The sequence below is a fragment of the Pseudopipra pipra genome, chromosome 6 (genome assembly GCF_036250125.1).
Source record: "Pseudopipra pipra isolate bDixPip1 chromosome 6, bDixPip1.hap1, whole genome shotgun sequence".
NCBI lineage: Eukaryota > Metazoa > Chordata > Aves > Passeriformes > Pipridae > Pseudopipra > Pseudopipra pipra.
In genome coordinates this window covers 37,529,811-37,555,296 of record NC_087554.1, presented here as the reverse complement: position 1 = coordinate 37,555,296, position 25,486 = coordinate 37,529,811, and the positions used below count along the sequence as shown (strand labels likewise).

Here is a 25,486-nt window from a genome sequence, read left to right as displayed (position 1 = left end):
AACAAAGATTTGAGGAGGGCACTACCCACGTTTGTTACAAGCACGCTGGTGGCTAAAAAGGCCAATACGAGATAGACACGTCCGGTTGCAGAAGGCACAGCAGAAAGACTCCTTAGGTGGTGTATTCTGCAAGGCACGATTCTTTCTGCGTTGTCTTTTCTCCTCAAGAGTGATCCTGTGTGCTTTCTCAAAGGAAGCAGCAGCGTTATAGATGGTGTGTCTCCAGACCTCCCGGTTGGAGGCCAGAGTAGACCAGTTATGTTGATCAATATGGCCAAGGCTGAGATCTTGTTTCAGGGAGTCCTTGTATCTTCTCTTCGGGGCTCCTCTCTTGCAGCAGCCAGTGGCAAGTTCACCATAAAGCAAGATCTTAGGGAGGCAGTGGTCCTTCATCCTTGAGATGTGCCCTCCCCAACGCAGCTGTGTTCTCAGCAACATGGCCTCAATTACTTGTGACTGCTGCTTGTTCTAGAACAGATGTATTGGTCACATAATCTGACCAGTGGATGTTTAGGATTGTACATAATCTGACAGACAACCTTTGTGTAGCCATGAGAGAATGTTTTCCATTACACAAAATTTGGCAAAAACTGCAATGGCTTTGGCACACTAATGAGAGGAGACATAGCAGCTCATGAACCTGCTACTACCCATGGAAACTTGCTGTTCCAGGCTGCGGTATATCTTGGCTGGATCAACTCTGCATCTGGTGGTCAGGATTTCAAACCACATACTTCAGTGGCTCGTTCTGGACTTTAACTAAAGCTTTCAGTGCCGTAATTTTCTCCTTCAGGAGATGGTGAATATGTTAACTGTCAGGGATTCTCTCCTGACCCTCTAGGTTTGTGAAGCTGTACCTAGACTACACAGAATGCCCCAAAAACAACTGAATCTTTTTTACTTTTTTTTGTCTCTTTTGTAAGTGCAAGAACTAGACAGAGATGCAAGTATTTAAAATCCAGTTCCTTTTCTAATATCCCAGAACTTTGTGCAACTACGTTGCTGTTAGAGGTCTTTTCTGGTTGTCTTCCTTATGTTCAGCCAACACCCAGACATGACTTGCTGAGTGACTTCTGCTGGGTAAAAGTGCTAGAGGGCAATATGCTCCAGACAGTGAATCAAGAGAGATAGCTGTGAAGACAGGGCAAGTCAGAGGACAAAGTAGCAGGAGAGGAGCAAATACAAAGTCTGCTGAGGAAGCAAGAACACTCTTGAGAGATTTTTCAAATCAAACAAATGCTGGAGGATTAGGCCAGGACAGAGAGGAAGAATAGGAAAGCAGAACGAGAGGCATGCACCTGGGTAGTAAAAGAAGGAAGAGAAAATTTTTACAGCAGTCACCTGGTTGATTCATTGCTTCAAAACAGTCTGTGTGAAATATCATAGTTTAATAATTGACTGGAATATTATAAAATATTTTAGAAATTAAACTGCTCTGATTTGTAAAGTTCACACCATTTTCTGTTACATGAGTTTTGCTTGTTCTGTTTTGTGCTGCCTATTATTTAGGAAAAGAAAAGACTGCCAACCATCTGCATAAATCAAAGCACAACACTTTGTAGTAGCAGCACAGGATGAGGCAAACTAATGACATTACTGTAAAAAGTAACTCAAAGTTACTTGCATAAAATACTCTGAGTCTCTACCTGTTAATAAAATATTCAAAGCAGCCACAACAGGATCACATTCTACACAGTCGCTAAGTAAACCATGAGAACACTCACTGAAATGACAGAAATTTCATCAGAAAGCACTGTTTGTTCCACACACACACACAAACACCAAAATTATTAAGTAGTATGCAAAGTAAGAAGACAAGTTTGCAGTGATGTAACTCATGAACAGCAAGAGCAGCTACCTGCCCTAGTTTCCGTTGCCTTTTCAGTACCAGTTACAATACCTGCACATACACACTTTATATGTTTTCATCAACAGATTTCAGAATTACTTATAAGGAGTCAATTGAATGGCAAAATTTTCACCACTGTTCTTAGGTTAGGATTTTGACCTAAATGAGTGGATAGTCGTTGGAAATGAAGATCATTCCTTGGAGGGTATTCAGAGGCCAGAGAGAACGCAGAGAGTTGGGAAGGGTTTGTCACTGTTCAGTGGCAGATGAATTTTCCTAGGGCGGGTAGGTGGGATCAGAGTGGGTTTACTGGTTCCTGCCTGCTCTAATCTCAGGCAAGTGGGTGTAATTGCTGGCAACAGCTCAGTCTCTTCAGGGCAGGGAAGAGAGGGTAAATACTGTCAGCCTTTAATTATGGTTTGTTCTTTCTCGCCAGTTCTGAAGAAATGGAAGCTGCTGATAACACAGTTTGCACCAAATAGGGGCTAAGATGGGAACTGATTTTTAAAAGCACAAATAAATGTGCTTGTCACCCTTCTGGGGAGAGAGGAGAACTGGAAACAATCATGGAGGTGCCAGAGAAAACATTCTGTGAGACTGAATATTGCTGTGCCCTTGTTTGTGCTCCCCATCCCAACCTTGATAGACATACATTAAAGCTGCATGGACCACTGTCATGCAAATAAATACTTGCTGTGCAGGTTACCTGGTTAAGAAGTCCTAACAGTTGCTCACAGCAAATACTTTCTAGAAGTCAAAGCCATTGAATTCCATCACAGCTACACCAATATCAATGAATTGACATCGGTAAGAGTTGTTCCACTGCAGAATAACGTTTATGAAGTGGTCAAGATTTTAAACTTTTCCCATTTTTAAATTGAAGATTATCCCATGTCTTAGCTGAACTGTCAGTGTTGATTCCTATTTTACTAACTTGATCACTTGAACTGGTGAGTTCTGGAAAGGAAGACAGTATTCTGAAAAAAAAATAATCACCGGAAACCTCAAAAAATTTAATAATTTGATATTATTTGTAAACTTGAGAAAATTGACTATTTATCACTACATGGGAAAGAGTTTATATAAGGTAAATGTAGGGAAGCTTTTTTCCTTGAATTGTTTCTGGTCTAAAATCACACCACTGCTTCAAAGTAAGTTAGACTCAAAAAAACTAGATGGGATACTTTAATGAAATTATAATGAGATTATCTTCATCCTTTTACATTTTCATGTCTGATCAGTCACTGATATTCTTTGGTTTTCAAGCTAAAGTTTGTGGAACTGATTTAAGTATTGAAATATACAAAAATGTGTTAGCCATTATTTTTTGTGTGTAGGTTTGCCATTTGCTGCTTTCTTCAGACATCTAGTGTGATATGAACTTTGACATAAGGCTGAGTTTAAGGTTATCTTACAAAAAGCATTCTGATTCAATAGCTCTGAAAGCTGAAAGCAACACTTAAGCACAATTTAAATAAAATCTAAACATTTTGGTAGCCAAACTTTGATTTTAAATACTGGAATTCCCTAGAATTTCAAATTACTTTGCATGTAAAGCTTAGTCTGGAGTGAAAATGGGAGAAAGGGAGGATAAAAGATTGGACAGACTGCAAAGGAAAATTTTGAATTTACTGCAAATTGGATCTAGACATGGCATTGTTTCCAGGGAGAAAAAAAGTAGTATAGGGGTATAATTTTCAGAAGTATTATATCACTGGTATTGAAGTGGTTTAGGGGTTTTTTTGAGATGTGATTTCACTGGCCTATCAGGTAGACACAGCCTGGATACCCCCATTGCCAGCCCTGAGTGAAGGTACTGTGTGGACCCACTGAGTGGTGTTCCTGCTGCAAGAGAAGGGAAAGCAGAAGCTTGTGGGTTTGGTGGCAGACAGCTTTTACTTAAGAGTGCCTGCAAGATGAAGGGAGTACTGTGGTACTCCTAGCTCCCTCCTAGCAGTTCCGCTTGATCTTAATAAAAGAAGTGTGCGTGTAGGATGTGTCTGTCATCTGAAGGATGATGTGGGAGAGGCCTGCTTGAAGAATGGAAACCCCAATGAACCATTTTCTCCATGTAAGTTATCATTTTTGAGAACTATTTAAAGCACTCTAGAGATCAAAATGTGTTTCCTTAAAAATCTTTTAGAGTCCTGTAAAAACTCTGCCCCAAGGAGAGAGTCGGTGCTAGGGGTATCGGGTATGCACAAAGAGAATGGGGAGCTCTTTCAAGGGAATGCTGGGGTAGGTGTTGCTACAGTCCCAGAAATGCTCTGCATCTGAAGTGAAAGGCCCCCCGAGGGAAAAAAAAAACATTGTATCAGTTAGGATTGGTCTTAAGAGTGACCATGCCAAATAGCTCTACCAATAGAGGTTGGCTGAAAGAAAACACAGCTCTGACACAAAGCTATCTACTATCAGATCAAAAAGATCTTCTTATATGGCCTGGGTCACAGTTTGAAATGTGGTGAGCAAGTGTAGCGTTTTGAACCCTCATCACTGTATATCCATTTTTTTTTCCTGCCAGAAGTGCTGTTTAATCACTTACAGCCTAGTATAAACACATTTGAGGTATATGACTTTCTAATTCACAACATGCTGCTTCTAAGATATTTTCTAAACAGTGATGTATCAATATTTTTTAATGTCTTTGGAAGGGTGGTGTTTCTCATAATTTTCCTCATAGTCACCATTACAGAATGAATTTCAGGGCTTTGAGCTTTGAGAATTACTTCTGCTCTTTTAAAAATATTTCTGTTAAGGAAGTAAAAAAAAAAAAAAAAGAAAGAAAGTAGAGCAGCAAAAGGAAAAACAAAGTTAAGAAAACAGGAGGAATCCCCTCAACATCATTTACTGCATTCACTAGCCATGGGCAAAGAATGAAACTCATCCCTGCTGATACTAAAAGTCCTTTGTCTGTCTTTGCAAAATATTTTCCCTATTTTCAGCCAGTTCTATTTAATACAGTTTGTAGCCTGGGAGTAAGTCCAAAGGTTACAGCAAAGGACAAATCTCAATACATGCACAATGTGATCTTCACTGATTAATAAAAACTAATTAAGAGAAAATCGGGTACACAGTTTACTGCCTATAATATATTCCTTAAGGAATGTGCGTTCTTTCCTTACAGAAATATAGATTTGAGAATCTGCAGAAACCTGGTTTCATATCACTTGTAAAATTCTAAATAAAGTAATTTCACACTTCTGACAAGGATTTAAGTTGTTTGAATGACACCTTTCCTACAAACCCAACAATTCAAGCTTAAATGAGCTTGGGAGTGTTATCTTTCTGATCAAACAAACCACTAGTGAAATATATTACTTTCTCATATTTCCTAAGAGTCATCAGTGGGGCAAGAAAGTTTTCCTGTTTCAGTAGTAAATGGTACAATTTTTTTGTTGTCTGTCTCATATGCCCTAGGACAGTGCTAGCATTGAAATTTGCCATGCTCCACCATAATAGGCTGATGATTTTTCCTGGTTTGAATGAAGGAAGCTCTTTTCAGTTAGCAACTAATCCAGAAATTCAGGTTTTAGGAGCTTGAGACTGTTTCTTCTTTTTTGCATGTCAAGACATTCAACAGCAGTGAATAGGGCATAATTTCATGAAAAGAATAGTAAAAGGCATTAGTAAGCTTTTAAGTATGTAAAAATTACAATCTTTTCTATAAAACTCTAAGTAGCTGGATTTTTTTAATCCCAGAATACAGAAGAATTGTTTTGTGATTAAGACACCTTCCAATAACAACAGACTAAAACCAGGAAGAACAAATACCAAATCTTAATTAACCTTCTGATTCAGAAAGTTATCACCTAGTCTGTGCCATTAAAACAGTAAAAAGTCCTGTGATCTGAGTCACTGATCTTTCCTTACACTTGTCTTGGATTGACATTTTTTGCTGTTGCCCATGTCACAACTGGACAGGACAGAGCTAACAGCCTGAAATAGAGAACTGTTGCCTAAATTCTGTTTCACTTTCCCCTTGCCAGTTGGAGGCAGAAGGGACATTAGTGAGGGTAGTGAGGGCAAGTTAATTTCTATTTTATGTCCAAATAAGTGATATAGCTGGAGGTAAACTGAGGTTAAAAGTAATTAACTGATATAAAGTTTACTCACTTCTCACTCTTTAGCCTGAAACTGCAAAAAAGTAAACTTATGAAAAAAAGCATTCACATAGGTGAGTTTACTTAGGAAAAAGCACTATAATGTATAAGATTTTGAGCAATAATTTCAGAAAGAAGAAAAGATAATTTTGGAGTATTTGCAGTTTTCTGGAAAACATGCTCTTTTGTAAATTTTCATGTTAATTCCCTCAGCTCCTCAGATTGATAAGACCCTTCCAGGAAGCTGAGCCTCTCCTGAGGAGGAGTCTAACGTGATGAGCAATGACTCAGCCCAGTACCTCAGTAAACACCAGCCACCAGCGAGTCATTCGCATATTTATCACGTCAGCGTCAGTCGTGCCCTCACCACATTGACGCGTAGTTGCAATGCTCGGACCCCCCGAGAGGCAGCCTCGCACACGGCCCCGGCTGCAGCAGGTTGCGTAAGACGGCACATGGTAAAAACACACCCGCTGTGCGGCAGGCACAGGGTTGGTTGGGGATCGCCAAGGCTGCAAAAATCGGCACGTCCTTCTGGAAAGCCAAGACGCTGACACTATGTTTGTGCTCCCCAGGCTAAGAAGAGACTGTGTTAACACAGGACACTTGAGAAGTAAAGAAGTTTAAGTAGCCAAATTCTATAAAACTAAATCTTACCTGATACAGCAAGGAGGCTTCTGTAATATCTGACCTCCTCGCTTTGAAATGTGTAGTCAACATTTATTAACTTTCTCTTTAGAAGTATAATGTTCATCCAAAAAAATGAAACATGTATGGAATTATTCATCTTTTGGATTTGTAGGAGTAGGAACTTTTAGTGTTTTCTACTACATTATTGGGTGGGAGAGAAAAAAGTCTTAAAGCAAAAGAATAAATAATCCATAAACACCAAAAGGTTTTAATTGGCTGGACACAGCCTTGGTCTTTGACATAAACTACTCAATTAAATTTATGGAGGTGTTCAGGTCTGTTTACTATAGAGAAGTGATATTTTTAGAAACACCAGCTTGGCATGCGTACAGAAGTAGGCAGACAGCTAACAAAAACATCAGTCATCCTAGGTTCTAGTTGCTGCCTCAATTAAAAATACATGGAAGAATCAGATGCTTCTTACTTTGTTTGAATTGTAGGTGTTTTTCAGTTTGATTATTGGCCAGTTTTGTATTTTCTTAACAAAAGCCCAACAATTCCAATCTGAAGCTTTCAATCCTCACTATCACACTGTGACATCAACAGTGCCCATGACAGATTTTCCTTCTGCTACCGGCTAAAACCATGTAGAAAACACCACCCTGATTATAATATAAAACCAGTAATAAATGTTATGTTTTTAAGCTATAAGTGAAAAAACATTTGGGGTTTTTTCTATCCTGAGAAAATTTTGCAGGATTCTAGCCAAATGTGAATTCCTTTCAAAGATGATCAAATCCTTCAGAGAACACCTGCAATGTCTTCTTATTGAGTATCTGTCTCAGATGGGCTGTCCTTTAGAACATGTCTCCTAAGCTCTCTGCATCCACAATCCTCCAATCCCTGACACTTGCTACCCTCTATGGCATATTTCACTGTTGTTCATGGGTCCCTGACACTGTTCTAGTAAATGTGCTGATGTTTTCTCTTTTAAAGCCAGGTTTTAATTTTCAGGTAAATACACAGCAAAAATGCCCGTCATTGCTCAATATCACACTCTACAAAGGTCAATCTGTGTTGACCCTATGTGGCCTAATTTCCAAAGACATCATCAGTCACACATGTGGTCTGTTCAAGTGTAGTCATAAAGAGGAGTTCTGTTTTATAGTATTATTTAAGACTTAATGTAGTAACATGACTCAGCAACTCACAGTTCCATAAATGCTAAGACATTTCTGACTCCAGCATTACTATCTCATTATTTGGTAAAGGAGGAAACAGCGACACGCAGTGACTAAGGGATTAGGCCAAGGTCATACATGAAGTGTGTCAGCTGGTGTTAGCATTTAGGTGATTTTCTAACTGAATGAAAAATATGTACATCGCACAAGTACAGGGAACTGGAGCTGTTTTTGCAAGTTTCACACAATGCTCAGTGTTGTTTTCTTCAAAACAGCTCTGACAGTCAAGTTCCACTACTTGTCACTTCAGAATATGCCATCACTGGCCTTCCCCATCTGGCTACACTGGTCCATGTAAGGACCTTGTTCCTCCATATGCTTAGGCCTAGCGCTGGCAAAATGATAGACACGGGCTGGAAATTTGGGGGTCTGAACAAAACTTTGTTCATGTGAAATTTCAAATGGAAGTAAGTAATTTTGTAAAAATGACTGATGCAATTCCTGTCTTTCTTATCCACTAACTGTACTCCTACTTGCTAGTGATTTCCTTCCTATTAAATATTAGAGAGCAGCCCCGTTTGAAGAGGCAGTCCTAGTCTGTATCGCTCGTTGTGGTGTATTTCAGTGGAGTACTGACAACTGTGAAAATAACTGGAATGTCCATCAGCATGTGAAGTGGAAAAAAGTATTAACCAGTCAATAAACATATTTTGTAAGAAGAATATAATCAATGAAGCTGAGATTATCTAGTTAGCATTCTTTTTCACATTTGTTTATGAAATCTCATCACGAGGAACAAAATTCACTAGCAAACTCTTGAATATTGCAAATGTATCACAATGAAAAATGATCCTGAATCATAAAGCTGCAATACATTACTTGATATACTTCCTTTAATACAAAAATATTCGACATAGGAAATCAGGCAATTAATGCGGCAGGACATGGAAGTATTTGTGTTTATCCATTTAGAAATAAGTATGTACAGCACTGAAAACTATTTCCAGTATTTAAGTGTTGTACTCCTAATTAATAGTACTTTAAATCCATGATTTGTATTCTTCGCATGTAGACTATTTAAAATTTTGATTTTGTTCCTAAATTGGTCTGTATTTTTATACCCTCATCTTCTCCATAGATGATCATGTCCGGAATGTTCATCCATAGATGATCATGTCTGAACCAGAAACTGTACCCTACGTGAAAAGAGTGAAACATTTGATTGCAAAGGTTTTGGCCTCTACAATTGAAAATTGGGATTTATTTTTGGTCTTCAGAAGAAATTCATAATATTTTTTTAACTGAAATTTCCTTTGTGATAAAAAGCAAAGGAAACTGTTCTAGCATCATGCAACAGGAGTGAGGTCACTTAGCAGATGCAGTTCTCATAAGTTTGGCCTAATTTTGCTGCACTGGTGAAGTGAAAGAAGACCAAGCTTCTAAATTTAAAGACTGCCGACTCAGTCTTCCTACTGCCTGGTGCCCTTAACTTTAGGCATATAGGAAGTCTTCCTGACCTCTGAAGGACAAGCACAGGCAAAGGATATCCATGTAAATCTTGTCAGGGCTGAAACAAGTGGCAGTTAAGAGAGACATAATACGGTAAGACAGAAAGGCTAAGCTGCCTTAAAAATCAGAAACAGAGACAAGAGAAGTACTGTTCTTGTGTTCTGAAAAAAACGTGCACCAATAAAGATAACACCTTTTAGAGGTGTTATTAGAACATCGAACAATAAAAATTTGGCATTTGGCAAGTTTTAACCAAGCATGACTGCTATTGCCTTTTTGTTCAGTGTGTAGTTTTAGCCTCCTAATTACAGGAAATGTCTAATGAGGTAGGTAGGAGTGACATTCAAATGTACAATAATCTTATTTACTGTACTTATATTAATAGACCTAAATTCCTTTGAAAAACATGTCATCTTACAGAGAAGGAAATTATTTTGAAGATCCTTCGCTTTTAGTCCTTCATTTTCAATTTATAGCAGTTTGCTTCCTTTGTATTTTGATTATATGCAAGGTAAGTGCACAGCGTTTTGTAGAACGTATGGCCGGGGACTACATTGCAGGAGGTGTCTCAAGATACACAACTCAGGCTCAGCACTTCAAACTCACGACTGGGTAGGGGCAACTTAAAACCTCTGCTCTGGAAGGCCCACTACTGCGACGTTTAAACCTGCTCATCAGACCCCTTTAACGGAGGTGCTGGAGGTGGATCAAAGTGTTTGCAAGAGTGGCCCCTGCAAAGTACAACCCCCCCCCGCCCACATAAATGTAAAGAACTGAAGTAACTAGAATACGGCAAGAAATAAAACGACCTGCAAACCATAAAAAAAAAAAATCCCGATGCAGCCAGGGAAAGGCCTCCCGAGGCGTGGCGGTCTCCGCTGGGCAGATTGCGGAGGACCCCGCTCCCTGTTCCCTGTTCCGCGTTCCGCGGAGGGCCCCGCTCCCTGTTCCGCAGCGGCGGCGCGGGGCGGAGCGCTCCCGGCCCTGCCGCCGGTGGGAGCGGCCCGGCGGCACCACCCCCGCCCTGAGGGGCCGCTCCCGCAGCGCCCCCAGCGGCCGCCGGGCCGGGCCGGCTCCGCTCCGCCCCTCGACGGCGACTCCTTCCTCGCCCGCCCCGCCCCTGCCGCGCCGGGCGGAGCGTCATGGATGCCGCTGGCCGCCTGCCGCGGGGCTCGGGCCGCCGCCGCGCCGCTGCCCCGCTCTTGGCGCGGCGCTGAGCAGGGTCGGCTGCGGCGAGGAGGCTCCGGGAGGCTGAGGTGAGCGGCGGGGACGGCGCGGGGGCCTCTCCCGCCGGCGCCGGGCAGACGGCGCCTTTCTCGGGCCGCCAGGCCGGGTCACCCTGCGCGGCCTGCGGCTCTCCGGGAACTCGAGCGTCGCTGCCCGGGCCTGGCGGGCCGGTGCCGGCAGGCCCGGACGGAGCGGGCCGGGAGGCGGCGGGCGGGGGGAGGCGGTGGGAGCCAGGAGGTCTGTGCGTGGGGCCGGGGACAGAGCAGGCGGTGCTGCCGGGGAGCCCCTCACGCCGCCGGGTGCCCCGTGCGGGGGCGGCGGGGAGGAGGAGGCGGTGCCTGCCCTGCCCGGGCGGCGCCGTGTGGGGACGGGGCCCGAAGCCCCGCGCGGGCCCGGGGCCGCCTGGTGAGTGCGAGCAGGCCCGGGCGACGCGGGGGGAGCGGGGCTGGGCCTGGCCCCCGCCCCGGAACGGCTGTCCCGGGAGCTCCGTTTTCCAGAGGCGCTTCCGTCTAGCTGGAGCCCGTCTAGGGTGTAAGAACAGCAGGTGCCCATGCTGAGCTTACCCCCTCTTAATTTTCTTGTTTCTCTCGCCGTCACCCATCTCCCTGCTCCCCTGGAACTAAAGATTTAGTCACCTGAAGGAGAGGTACTATACTTGCAATACAATTCCACTTTTACTGGCTGAAAGTGGTATTATATAGTGTTGGTGCAGAAAATACAGCCTGTAAACAGCTCAGATGATCATAGGCATTGTTTAAAGCACAGAAATTTAATTTACTAACGTTAATTTACTTTTTAGAGCAAGACAATATCAAATATGTAACTGGCAAGCAGTAATTGAATGATCTGTAGCATTTTGGCCCTAAATTACATAAAAATTCTACTTTCCATACTTTTGTCCCATCTTTGAGTTCAAAGCTGTTGTGAAAGAGCACTGCTGATCCAGTGTGTGTTTCTCCATGTAAGACTTATTTCTGATTCCCTTTCATAGACGTGCCCTTCATGGAGTTATTTTTTAACTATTAACTCGTTAGCAGCAAGTAAACAAGTAGGCAGACTTTGTCCAGATCAAGCTTCTCCTTCACACACCACCTCCCCCCCAGTTTGTGGGGACACTGTCGGTGTTTCATATTTACCTATGAGTTTGATAAACTAACTCTTTTTCTATAATCTATATTTTTTAAAGATTTTTTTTTCTTGTGTGTTTTATTTGGAGAAATCTGTTTGTAACCTTTTAGTTTTCATATGAAAATAGTCATATTTGCTGTGTTATTAGGTATGGAAGGTGAATTTGACTATTTGTTTGTAAAAAAATAAAAACCAAGCATGTAGGTCAAAAATATCTCTTAACATTTTAAGGGGACTTTTTTGGTCTTCAGCTTGCATGTACAACTATGGCATTTGGCCAGCAAATAATTTTGTTTTCCTTATATGTACGTGAATTATTTGAATTACTCACTGCATATTTTAAAAAAACTATGAATTAGATAATTTTTTTAAAGAAAATCCAAACAACCCAACAAACTCCTAACACCTGAAAACTGAAGTGATTCTTATACTGTCTTTTTTTATCTTTTGACATAAAAAGACTATTTTTCTTGTGCTTGAATGCTCTTAAAAGGGGAAGGATTCATAAAACGTTTTCAAAGATTCTGCAAGTCTGTAGTTACACATCTCAGTTTTTCTTTTGTGGATTTCTATTTAAAATGTGAGATTTGTTGTCTTTCTATATTTGAATACTTTAGTGAGGTGGTAATACATCTCTCATAAAGTTGAAGACTTTATAATAAAGTGATATTAAAGGGAAGGGGGTGGACAAAACATCACTCTCTTAGCTTTGAGAATACACAGAAGGGTTAAGCACAATTTTTCTAGTCTTAATTTTGAATTATCCTCAAAACAGAACAAACTCATTACTGTTTACTTATAAATCTTGGAAAAAAGCAAACTTTGCTGATAAAATATGTGGAATTTTTCTTAATGTCGTCCCAAAAATATACTGTACATTTTAGGGAGAAGCAAATACAGAAAGTTTAACAAGAAGATTGTGATGATGATTTGATGATTACTTTTTTTACTTTTTCCTTTTAGGTGAAAACTGCAAAAGTGTGAGGCTGACTGAAGAGAGAAATTAATTGTGCTGAAGTTAGTCTGGCTTGAACAATTAAAGGATATTTGTGGTACTTTTTAATTTAAGTGGAAGCGGCTTTTTTTTTTTTTTATTAAAAAACCCACCATGGCAGATGTGGACCCAGACACGTTGCTGGAATGGCTGCAGATGGGGCAGGGAGATGAAAGGGATATGCAGCTAATAGCACTGGAACAGCTATGCATGCTACTTCTGATGTCAGACAACGTGGATCGCTGTTTTGAAACGTAAGTCGTCTTGGCTTTCCTTTATGGGATGTTATTTTCCTCTTTCAGTAGCTGAATATAATATGTAACATTTGTAGAAACTTTCAGCTTTAAAAATGTTTTTACAGACTGAACTTCAGTTGAAATCTCTGAAATGAAGAGTTCCTCTTAATGCCATGTGAAGTACCGTTGTCTGATTAAAAACATAGTGTTGTTTGAATGATACCAGTGCCTGGTCTGACATATGAGCCTATTGCAACTCTTATACATTTCTTTAATTTAAACAACGTGGAAATGTTGTGGGGGGGTTTTGTGTGGTGGTGTTTTTTTCAGTAGTGAAAAACTTTTATTTGCATTAGGACTATAATGATCACCTGGGTAGATATGTTTAAGCATGTTTTGCCCCTTCTTTGAAGCATGTTGGTGTTCATGCCATGCTCCTTTTCAACTGCATTTGTGCATGTCATGTAGCACAGTCCCTGCACTCACTCTTTTGTATATTTCTCACAGCACAAAACTCTGATGTAATCACTCCGGTTACTTAATAGTGTTGCTGTGCATGTGTTACACTGCTTTCTTTGAGAGCCCAGACTAGTTTGGAAAGAGGTAGCAGAAGTGTAAACAACCACAACTTTTAAATCTCACATATCTTTGTTTCTTCAGTTCTGATCTTGATTCTCTTGCCTCTCTTCCGTGTTTTTTTTCATTGCTCTCACTTTCTTTTGCATGGTAGAGTATGGCTAGTGTATTTCTGATACATTCTGCTTTTTAGGAGTGTGGGTTTAGAAGCATTTAAGAAGGTAGCTGTTTGTTACACTGTTTAGTTTTGTAGCTCTAAAGTCTCTTAAAAACTGTTCTCTTTCATGACTGCATTTATTACAGGAAATGTAAAATTCATACATCAGTAAAATTTGGATTTGTAGTAGTTATGTAACAGCACAATTCTGTACAGTGCGTTAAAATTTGAAATTGCCTGTTCTTGGCCTTGGTGAGCTGATGGGTAAAATTTTGACTTGGAAGAGACTTATTGCCAGGAGATCCATTCTGCTTCCCTGTCTGCCCTCACAGTACTGATACTAGTTGAGCACTATGTTTGCAGCCTCAGAATTTGCCATCGTAGAAAAGCGTTTGTTGCTTAAGAGTGAATTTTTCTTATGATGGTAGGTGAACTGCCTGCTCCAGGATATTCAGAAGTATAATTAGGCATAAGTGTTTTTAAAGTTATCTTCTGGGTATTTGAGAATCAGGAATGAAAAGTCAACTTTTAAAATACAAACCAGTTGTGGGTTTTATGAATCTTATTTAGAACAGACTTTCATTTCCATATAAATGAATTAAATAGTCCAAGTGTTTTTTTCTTAGAATGTAGATAATGAATGCTCCATTACTGCACTGTTGTGGTTCTAAAGTTATTTTTTATGTCTGAAAGAAGGAACAGTTAAAATGCCATTTGGCATTTTAATTTTTGTTTTGAGCCTTGGTATAATTTAATTTTACTGGTCTTCTGGATTGTTTATTTCTTTTACTGTTGTTTCACTCAAAACAAGAGAATAAAGTGTAAATTGGGGAAAAAGTTACCGAGGTTGAAGTGATATTACAATGAAGTTAAAACTGGTACTTTTGAATATACTGAAGCATTTGGTGAGCTGACATGGTAGCTCATTACCTTCAAAAGGGACCAGTTTCCTCTTCCCATCTATCGCCTACCAGTTTTATTCCTCACAACCTTACTCCTCCTTCATGCCGCTGTTAGGGCTTACTGGACTCCTCTAGTACACTGAAAGAGCAAGCTGCTCTTGAAACCTGCTGAAGAAGATGGTTCTTCCTGTTAGTTTTCTTTTTCTGATGGTTAGTTTTCTGCTGAAGATGGTTTTAGAACAGGAGGTAGAACTGCATAACTGGAAATATGGGAGAGGCAAAGAAAGGTGTACAGTCCTCAGTGGAGAACTTCTCAGGGGATTGTCTCAGGTGCTTGTGGTGTCCCAACCTGCATTTCAAAGCGAATTTATGTATTTTGAAAGTCTGTTAGAAATAGATGGTGTCTTGAAAAGCATTTTTAAAGTCTTTCCAAATGACAATTCAAACAGCCAAAATTGTCGTGTGCTGAGGGAGTGTAACTAAAATGATAAATGGATAATATTTTATAATTGCTTTTCAACTGTGTTTTTAAAGGAATTTTTGTTTGCCTAAAGAGGGCTCTAGACTTTACAAGGTTTTTTCTCTTTTGCTAAGCTAGAACAGCATTGCCAAATTCTTGGATGCTGTGCAGATGTTCTTTCAAGATCTTGGAACTGTTTATTGCTATTAATTATATATTAACAAAACTTGAAGAAAACTTTTCATCTGTGGCATTCAACAAGTGAAAGGCGGAAGGTGAACTTTTAAAACAGTTTCTTGGAGAACAAAATGGGGAGTTTTTCAGGGATCAGTTAGTGACTTTAGATATTAAGTAGCAGCCCCCTTTTATGTAAGAAACTATTTTCTTATGTGATGTGGAGCTAAGAAAAAGCTCATCATTTTAGTGAAGTACATCTGGTGATTAAAAGCTGTATATTATGAGGACTGGCAAACTGTGCAACAAAGACACATAAAAAATGTTGACATGTGTGCACTTTAAAAGCATAACAGTGTTTCTGAGCTTATTTCTTAAGGAGTTAAGGGCAATTGACAATCTCACTTAGCAAAGAAAGCACAAAGTTGGAGGGGAAAAAAGTATTGAACTGTTGGATTCAAAAATCTTGAACTTCATTATTGCAGTAAAGTAATGAGGTTACTTTGCAAACATTCTCAAGGAAATGTATTTTAAAGCTAATAATTTGCTTCTGTACAAGAGTATTGAGTATTGAAGGTAGTGTTTCAGATCAACTTAAAAAGGGAAGCAAGCATGAGTGTACAGTAGTGTGTTTTATAATGTTCCTGCAGCGTTCTAGCAGCATCACAGCAGATTGTGTGGTATGCAACCCATTAACAGGTAGTGCTGCCAAACAGTTGACATTTCTTTACTTCTTCCCAGATTTACATATTACATCCAGTTAAATTATTTTGAAAGTTACTCATATGTTAACATTACAAAAATTAGCAGCATATTCATCTTCTGGTGATAATGAGTCACAGACACTGCTAGTCACTTAGCATGAGAAGTGGCTAACATTTTACCAGCAGCAAAAGCCAGTATCTTGAACCATAGAAACTTAATGAATAAGGAGAAATGGTTCTGTTAAATAGTTGAACTGGAGTAAAATAGCTAAACTGGTTTGATTAAGTGTTAGTCCCCAATTGTAGTTAAACTGTGTGCTATGAAATCCACTTTAACAGGAGTTTTAGGTATGCATTTTATATAATACAATGGGGGCTTTTTAGTCTTTTAAATTACCTGTAACAATTTAAATGCTAGAGGCTGTTAGTTACAATCTCACATGATTAATATAACCTTTTCCTCTAAGTTGTTTCAATTTATCTTTTTTTCACCCTTTTTTGGTGAAATAAAATTAGAACATCTCTGGTCTGGCCTTTCTGTTGCTATTTTTTTTTCCTGTCTGCCAAAGTAAAAGTATTTAGCAAGCAAAATGTTATTTATATATTTTCCTTAATTACAAAGAAAATTTGTAGAACAAGGCACTAGTATAACACGTAAAGTAAAGCCTGAGTAAAGTAAAATCTTTCTTATACAACAGATAGGCCTTATTAGTGCTCAAAGAGAAAGCATGTCTTCCCCTTTGGCTGTTCCCTAAGTCACTTCTGTATATTTAGCGTTAACAGATTTGGTCTGCAAAAAACTATCAAGAGTTGTCAGTTCATTTGACAAATAAAACCAAATTGTACAGGGAATCATAACTTAGGGTTCTAACATGTAAAATAGAAATCCTTTTAGTTTATTCTTTAGGTCAGATATGTTTAATTTACAATAAACCTTGTTCTTTCCAAAGTATTTATTCACTGGGGAAAAGGTACTTGCAAAATAGAAATCTTTATCTTGTATTTCCTAGTGTGTGACAAGTGTGAAGAAATGCTAGTGAACTAAAGACTGTTGATAGGAGTTAGTGAGACTGTTAGTGTGGGACAGTTTAGCTTTACCTCCACCTGGTTGCTTAAAACTATATTCTCCTGTCTTTATCGCGGTTGTATAACTCCAGTAAATCAAAATTAGGTACATACAGGAAAACAATTTTTCTTGTAGAAATAAGGATAGGAATTCAAATTGCTGGTTTTCAGGCACATATTTACAGTCTGGGCTGGTTTAAAAGCATCTTGTAATTCAGGCAGTGGTAAAGTGTCCTTTAGCAGGTCTAACAATCATGGAATAAGTAACAGGCTGAGAGGGCAGCTCTGTTCTTATCAAGGTGATTTCACATTGTGTGTCCTACAGATTTGCTCGTTTTGTTATTTTAAGGGAAAAAAAAAAGTCAGATCATTGTTACAGTTTTGTGCTGGAATGCAGCCATGAGTAAATTAGGTAAGTATTGTTGTTAACAGTAGATTAGTTTTCATTATTTTAAACTGTGCAAAGCATTTCTTTTTTGTTTAGAGTTATTCCTGACTTTTAAAGCCATTTGGTTGTTGGGGTTTTTTTCCAGTTATAAGAGTTTTTAAAAACTGATGTCTTTCTGGTTGCTCTCCGTAAAATGGGAATTACGACCTCATTGTCACTGGTATTATGGAGATTAATTAACCTTGTCTAAGTATTTTGACCATCTTAATGGTTGCAAAGGCCAGAAGGAAAGATTAGGTCATCTAAATTGACATCCTCTCTTCTGTCATTGGCCCTTATATTTTACCTGGTTATTACTGGATTGAACATCTTGTTTGATACAAGCATAATGTGTAGCTGATGCTCTCTGAGAGGGCATCCTGCCTAATTTTATCTCATTTTGCTATTTAATGTGCTGTCTAAGTTGTCTTTGTTGTTGAAATTTGCTTGTTCTTTTTCATATGAATTGGCTAGGCTGCTGCATTCTGCAGAGGCCACTTGTTTCACCTTTTCCTATTAGATTAAAAGCCAGTACTGTTCTTAGTGTGAATGCACTTGCACACAAAGATCTCATCAATTCTTGATCTTCCTCCCCCTTTCCAGTTCTTCAGTTTACAGTTTTTTCAGAAATATTTTCCAGTGTTGCCTTAATTCATGCCATTTATAGTCATACTTTTAACTTACTGTTAACAGTTAAACATGCCAAGTTTAGTTACAGGTTTCCAAAATGTTGTACAGTAAGTGTGGTTTTAGTTATCTCTTTTCAGAGTTGCTTTCAAGGATATGATTGCTTGCTTCTTAGGTGTGGCTCGGTGTATTACCTAGACTAAGATCTGTAACTTGGCATTTGTGGGTGTTAAAACACATTTTGTTTAAATGCCTCTGGGTAGTCCAGACAACTGTATAACTCATCACATTGTCACTGTTTACTAGTCTGTCATTTTTAAGATTTTTTTCTAGCAGTATCATGAAGTAGCCTTTTTGTTTAGAGTTTTGTGTGTGAGATAAAATTGAAGTGACTCTTGCAAGTACTATGTGAAACATAGGTGCAGAATTTTAAGGCTTAAAGTTAATGAACTTTCGAAAGAGTCCAACTCCTAATAGATTGGAAGAGACCAATAAAAGAGGTGTTATAGGAATTTCAAATAGTGGGTTTCCTTTCTTGGATGACTGTACCAGTCAAGTGACTTTTAATGTTGGCCTCTTATGGAGAAGTATAGATAGCATAGATGTTAAGCAGATTGCTAATGAGGAAGTGGAAGTTTTCTTGTTTAAGTCAGTTCTCTTTTTGAGCACCTGGAAATCCAGGAGAAGCTAGTGGTCAGATGTGCATATTTAGGCACATATACAAAATCATACTTTTTGTTTTAATTACTTATTTCCTTTTGAAATGTTAAGACATGTAATGTGTATTTGAAGCATTATCTATTTGCACAATTGAGGTTGCTACTAGTGGAAATCATAGGCAGAAAGACCTGTAGTTTCAAGGTCTTTAATTTATTCAGCTATTGTGGACCAACTTTCTGCGAAATATTTACAAAATGCTGGAGATAGGAGAAAAAACATGTTTTTTCTGAGGTATGGCATAGCTTTTATAATATGCTGAAAAACGCAAAAGGCATCCCAACACATCCTTTGTAAATTCAAGAGCAAGACTAATGATACTTTACTTAAAAATATAGAAGTTACCTAGGCTGTAGAAGCTTTCTTTGTATGTATTTTTTATTTTTTCATTTTACACAACTGATATTTATTGAATGTGTAGTTGAATACTTATGTGTTCTCTCCTAATAGTGAACACTCAGAAGAGGGTTCAGCTCTGTCATTTATTTAGCTCAAAGGAAGTTTAAAAGTAAATATCAAATTTGATTTCTAAAATGATTTATTTTAATTTCTAATAATGTGGATTTTCTGCTGGAATGGATACAAGATGGAATTGTTTTAGTTCATGTGTAGAAACAAAATGGTCTTCGAGCAAAAGAAACAATGAGGGAAAGTCTGAGGTCTCCTCCCATAGAATTACAGACAGGAAAAACAATCATTAAGCAAAAATGAGTTGAAGTTACTATTGCTTTAAGAAGAAATCAGTTGTGGCAAATGTTCTTTCAGGTTTCAAAGTTGTGTGACACATTGTAGTCAACTTATAACTTGTATATTTTTCCTCAGAAACAGTTACTACTGAGAGTTAGCTTCAATATTTTAGTTTTCATTTGAAATTATTATATATTAAGTAGGGTAGACACGTGTAATTCCTTATTTTCCCACTTTTAACTGGTCCCAGCATATGGTATGCATTAAAGACCCAGCACTAGTGCTGGCAGGCAGCTGAGCTTGGTTTTCTGCCACAAGTCACATGTCTTGGAGCAGGCGCCTGAAGCCGAAGGCTTTGTCACATGCCAGGGGCTCCGCATCAAGCATCGACTGAGTCCAGCGGTTACTCTGGAATTGAGTAACACACCCTTATGCTAGCAAGAGTTATATTAACTGTTTTGGGGATGAACTGGAGTTGTCTTTTTTCCTTCTTTCAGGTTTTGTTTAAGCACAGCAGTAGCCTTCACAATTATTATTCCTGTTTTAGCTAAGGATTTTAACTGCATTAAAATACGAAATGTAATTACAGAAATGAGTTTACAGTGCCTATTTTTACTTCCTTGGTATCTTTTTACACTGGCAAGCTGTAAAATCAGCTGAGTCACTTCATTAGAGTTTAAGGGATTAGCACTGGCAGGAGCTTACTGCTGTAGCTGTTTAACAATTTTGTATCCCTATGGATATTCCTGTTCCTAAAGAACCTAAAGGTTCAGAAGTATGTCAGCTTACAGAGTTATGCTGATTATAGTGCTGTAAATTCTGTAGTAATGTAATTGTATTGACAAATTTTCTTAGCCTTTCTTGTCATCAAGATGATTATGATATTTAGAAAATGTTTTTAGGCCAAGTAAATTTTTTGCAGAGGAAGAGTGTATATTAAAGAATTTGGGTATCATGCTCTTTACAATCTAACAACTAGTTTTGACACTGAAAGTATGAATATCATACAGAATAATTATACAGAATCAGCACTTTTTAATATGGTTTAGTTAGTACTAGGAACAGAGAATGCTCTACTGCCTTAATAGATTAGAATATAAATGGTAAATATTGATATGGAATAGTACCTGTCTTCGGACAAACCTTCCTTCTTGGAACTATGGTGGGTGGAGACCTGCAAGGCAGTAGGTAGCAGACAGAAGCTCTTATCCTGACAGTACAGGAATGAAGTTGGATGGACATGGAGACTTAAAGTAATTAGCAAGAGAAGTAGTGTGTGTTGTCGAGTAACCTCATTAACTTGAAGTCCTTCTTTCACTAAGGAGTAACACAGAGTAACCTCATTAATTCACTAAGTAGTCCCTAATCACTCTTCTAAAGTACACATTTAAAGTACTTTAGGAAGTGCCCGATTTGATGTTAATACAGCTCCCTAGAGATGAAAACCTAAAAATATTTCTTTCATTTTCATATTCATAAGAAGAGGGGCCTAAATAGAAATCTGAATTTTGGAGCTACTATTTGCTGTTATTTTCTGATTTGAAAGAATAAAAACTAACTAGGTTTTTTTTCTATATTAAAGAAAACTCACTACTATCTTTTTACTTGTTCCACTGCAAAAAAGTTACTGTGGACAGTGATTCCTCTCCTGCAACTTTAAGGATAAAATTAGTTTTTTTTTTTGGTCGTCATTACTTTTTTTCTCAGATGTATTACTTTTACTTGATATATGGTCTAGATAAAAAGCAAAATGGGAAACTAGTTTTGATATTGGGATGATTTAAGTTTAGAAATTATGCACTTAGGTTTTTTCCCTCCAGTGGGTGTTGATGCCTGCGGTAATGAGAGGTTTATTTGTGTGCTTTGCTCTGGGTAATCAAAAGCATCATCTGTCAGTAGATGGAAATGTACTAAAAGGTGAACATCGGTTGCTGTCATGTCACATCAGTTCATTCAGTGCTGTAGTTCTTCCCTCAGCCTCCCTGCTGTCTCAGGAAGTTTTGGCAGCCTTGTTTTTCCCATGTAAACTGTTTTCTAAAAGGGAGTCCCGTGTGCAGACCCTGTCTGTGGTATAGACACTCCTTGAATGCTTTGCTACCTGTCAAATTACATTTTAATTCTGAGCATAGTCTTAGTTGGAACAACAGTAAGGTCTGTATTAGTAATGGGCCCTAATCTTCCACAGCAAGTATTTGAGGCAGTTTTAGGTCCCTTTGATCTATTTTGGCCTGACTCAGGAAGCCACTAAGGATTTACCTTGGAATTATAGTGTATTAGTAATGCATATGTAACATGACTTGTCTGACTCACTCTTTGTTTCTTGCTGGTGTTGACTGTATTCGCTTGCTTGGTGCTTCATTAAAAAGAGAGGCTGGTCCTCAGAAAGTGCCCTACTTGGAACCTGTTTGCTAGAATTGCTTCCAGGTCAGCAGTGGATTTCTCTTCCCTGTGCTGCCTTTGCTTAATGCTGTAGTGCCTTTTCTTGGGACTGGATTGAGAGAAGACTCAAGGACTACTCTGAAAGCCCATTTGCACAATTTTGAAACATAAAGATCATCCACCGAGTAAGGGCAACACTTTCCCTTTTTTTTTTTTTTTTTTTTTTTTTTGTGGTCAAGTGCCAGCACACAGAAACCCCCAGTGGAGCTATGTGAACAGAAGGGAGGGGTGTACAGGCATTTGCTATATGGCTGTGATGATGTTATATCCCATCTCTCATGGTGGGCTGGTGTTCCCACCTATCCCTTCTAGACCTTTTTCTGGTACTACTCACAGATGCACGTTCTTGTCCCTGAGACAATATATAGCAGGTGCTCATAGTTTCAACCATGAGACCCATGTCATAGCTTAGTGTGGGTTTGGGGATTAAAGGGTGATCTCTGTAAAGCTGACCTGTGTACTTTTGGTTGTATACAGTTGTTGATAGAAAGGTTACCTACAGCATAATGACTGAAGTCCTTCAAAATGACAGCTGCATGAATAATTATGCTATAATTATTCTAGCCACCTGTTTGAGAAGATGATGGCTGGAGCAGTGGGGATGTGTTTGTACGCCCAGCTTCTCTGCTATTACAGGCTGAACCATTGATCTAGATTGTCTGGATGACGGAACTGGTCCTTTCTGGTCTCTTGTTGACAGGAACATTAGAGACTGATAAGGCCTGAGTGGACTTGAGCAGGAAAAAAGAATCTGAATTTATCTGTATAGTGTGTGTAGTTTGTATATCTCTAGAGAAGGAAGCTCCACAACCTCTCTGTAGTTGCCAAGCCACTCTCAAAGATATTTGAGAAGTCATGGCAGTCAGATGAAGTCCCAAGTTACTGGAAAAAGGGAGATGTACCCATCTTTGAAAAGGGTAGAAAGGAGGACCTTAGGAACTACTGACCTCTCAGCCTCGCCTTCGTGCATGGGAAGACCATGGAACAGATTCTCCTAGAAACTCTGCACATGGAGGACAGGGAGGTTATTCGTGATGGCCAGCATGGCTTCACCAACAGCAAGTCCTGCCTGACCAGCCCAGTGGCCTTCTATGATGGAGTGGCTACATCAGTGGAGAAGGGAAGACTACAGATGTCATTTATCTGAACTTCTGTAATGCCTTTCACATGGTCCCTCCCAACATCCTTCTCTCTAAATGGGAGAGAGGTGGATTTGATGGGTGGACTGTTGGATGAATAAGGAATTGGTTGGACGGTCACATTCAGAGGGTAGTGGTCAATGGTTCAGAGTCCCAGTGGACATCAGTGACAAGTGGTGTCCCTCTGGGGTCCATATTGGGGCCAGTGTTATTTGATATCTTCATTAGTGATATAAACTGGATTACACCCCCAGCAAGTTTGCAGATGACACGAAGCTGAGTGGTGCCATTGACACACGTGAAGGATGGGATGCCATCCAGAGGGACCAGAACAAGCTTGAGAAATGGACCCATGGGCTTCTCTAAGGTTTTAACAAGACCAAGTGGTGGTGCTGCACCTGGGTATCAATACAGGCTGGGAAATTAAGAGATTGAGAGCAGCCCTGCTGAGAAGGCTTGGGGGTGTTGGTGGATGAGAGACTGGACATGAGCCGGCAATGTGCACTTGCAGCCCAGAAAGCCAAACATATCCTGGGCTGCATCCAAAACAGTGTGTCCAGCTGGGTGAGGCAGAGGATTCTGCCCCTCTACTCCACTCTGGTGAGACCCCACCTGGAGTACTGCATCCAGCTTTGTGGTTCGCTGCGCAGAAAGGATGTGGACCTGCTGGATCGAGTCCAGAGCAGGGCCACCAAGATGATGAGAGGGATGGAGCACCTCTCCTGTGAGGAAAGGCTGAGAGAATTGGGTTTGTTCAGCATGGAAAAGAGATGGTTTAGGGATGACCTAACTAGGGCCTTCCAGTATCTGAAGGGAGCCTACCAGAAAGATGGCGAGGGATTTTTTACAAAGGTATGTAGTGACAGGACAGTGTTGCCTAGAAAAGTTGTGCATGCCCCATCTTTGGAAGTGTTCAAGGCAAGATTGCATGAGGCTCTGAGCAACCTGGTCTAATGAAAGGTGTCCCTTCCGACAGCAGGAGGGTTGGAACTAGATGGTCTTTAAGGCCCCTTTCACCCGAGGCCATTCCGTGATTCCATATGCCTCTTCCAAGAGCTCCTGTGTAGCTGACTGTTCTTTGTCTACTGGAACACTAGTTTGTAGTTTTCACTGTGAAATAAATACAGCGATGTTGTACTACAGAATACTGCAGTTTGTTTTTTTGCTTTGTGTTGCAGATGTTTCATAAATGTATTAATCCTTCTGTTTACAATAATAATAATTCTAGCAGTCCATGTCGTGTGTCTACTCGTGTAGGAAATTTGCTGTCGCTTCATTCAGCTGCTGCTCTTAATTCTACCAAATCTTCTAATGCCTGGACCAAATATTTTTGCAAAGAATGTATCTTCAGTTATTACAGAACCAAGGTCAAAGTTATTTTGCGATATGGAGCTCCTGGAGTGAGTCCAGTGAAGGGCTGTGAAGATGATTTAGGGGACCGGAGCATGTCACTTATGAGGAAAGGCTGGGGGAGTTGGGCCTGTGTAGCTGGGAGAAGAGAAGACTGAGAGGGGACCTCATCAATGTCTATGAGTATCTGAAGGGAAAGCACCAAGAAGATGGAGCCAGGATCTTCTTGGTGGTGCCAAGCTATTGCTTGGACAAGAGGCAATGGACCAAAACTGATCCAAAGGAAGTTCCACCTGAACATAAGGAAGAACTTCTTTGCTGTGTGGGTGACTGAGCACTGGAACAGATTGCCCAGAGAGTTGTGGAGTCTTTGTCACTGGAAATATTAAAAACACACCTGGCCAAAATCCTGCATAATGTGCTCTGTGGGGACCCAGGGTTGGACTAAATGACCTTCAGTAGTCCCTTCCAATCTTACTCGTAGTTTGAGAAGACACTGCAGTGAGAAGTTCAGAGCTGGCAATGAGTGAGGCTCTGTCACGATCCTTTGTGTCTAATGACCACAAAGTTGCTATAAGTTAAGGTGGAAAGATGACAATATTTAAAACTTGCAGGGCATGTGTGTGAATGCATTCCTGCCTTCTTATTTATGTGGTACTTGTGAAGGCCAGTCAATTACATTTGTCCCCAGGAAGCTCCTGCTACTGGATTGTTTCGCTTAGTTCAGAAGAGAAATTTATCTTATTTGTAACAACCTGCACATCAGGAATACTGTTTAAATTCTAGGAAATTATTTATTTTTGTCTTTTCTCAAACTCTTGACACCTACAAAGTGAAAGATTATCTGAAGGGGCTTGGGCCTGGCTTCTTGAAGATGTATTTCAGAATTGCATACAAATATAACTCGATAGTTGTATTTTCATAGAATTATAAAAGGTCTGTAGCTGTCCAGAAAAGCTGTTATTTATGAGTAGTGAAAAAACTTGTATGCTTGGCTGGCATAGCAAACTTTTTTTTTTCTGCTGATACCAGTGCAAGTTTGAAATGTTAAAGAGCTGTGCTGCTGAGAACAAAGTATAGCAATGTATTGGCCTGAAATAAGATGTTTCTACACCAATGTATGCAGCATGAGGAACAAACAAGAGGAGCTCGAAGCTTTGGCCCAGTCCCAGAGGTTGGACAGCACTGACATAAGTGAAACCTGTTGG

General features: G+C 39.7%; 1 protein-coding gene across 10 annotated transcripts in view; it reads left to right on the top strand.

Moving 5' to 3' along the window:
* The first annotated feature begins 10,388 nt into the window (after positions 1–10,388).
* HECTD1 (HECT domain E3 ubiquitin protein ligase 1) overlaps positions 10,389–25,486 on the top strand; it is a 61,746-nt gene continuing 46,648 nt past the window's right edge. For all 10 annotated transcript variants that reach the window (XM_064658540.1, XM_064658535.1, XM_064658533.1 and 7 more), the window contains exons 1-2: positions 10,389–10,525; positions 12,588–12,872. In XM_064658540.1, the coding sequence (XP_064514610.1) occupies positions 12,733–12,872 (140 nt within the window). In that variant the 5' untranslated portion in view covers positions 10,389–10,525; positions 12,588–12,732. The remainder of the gene's footprint in view (positions 10,526–12,587; positions 12,873–25,486) is intronic.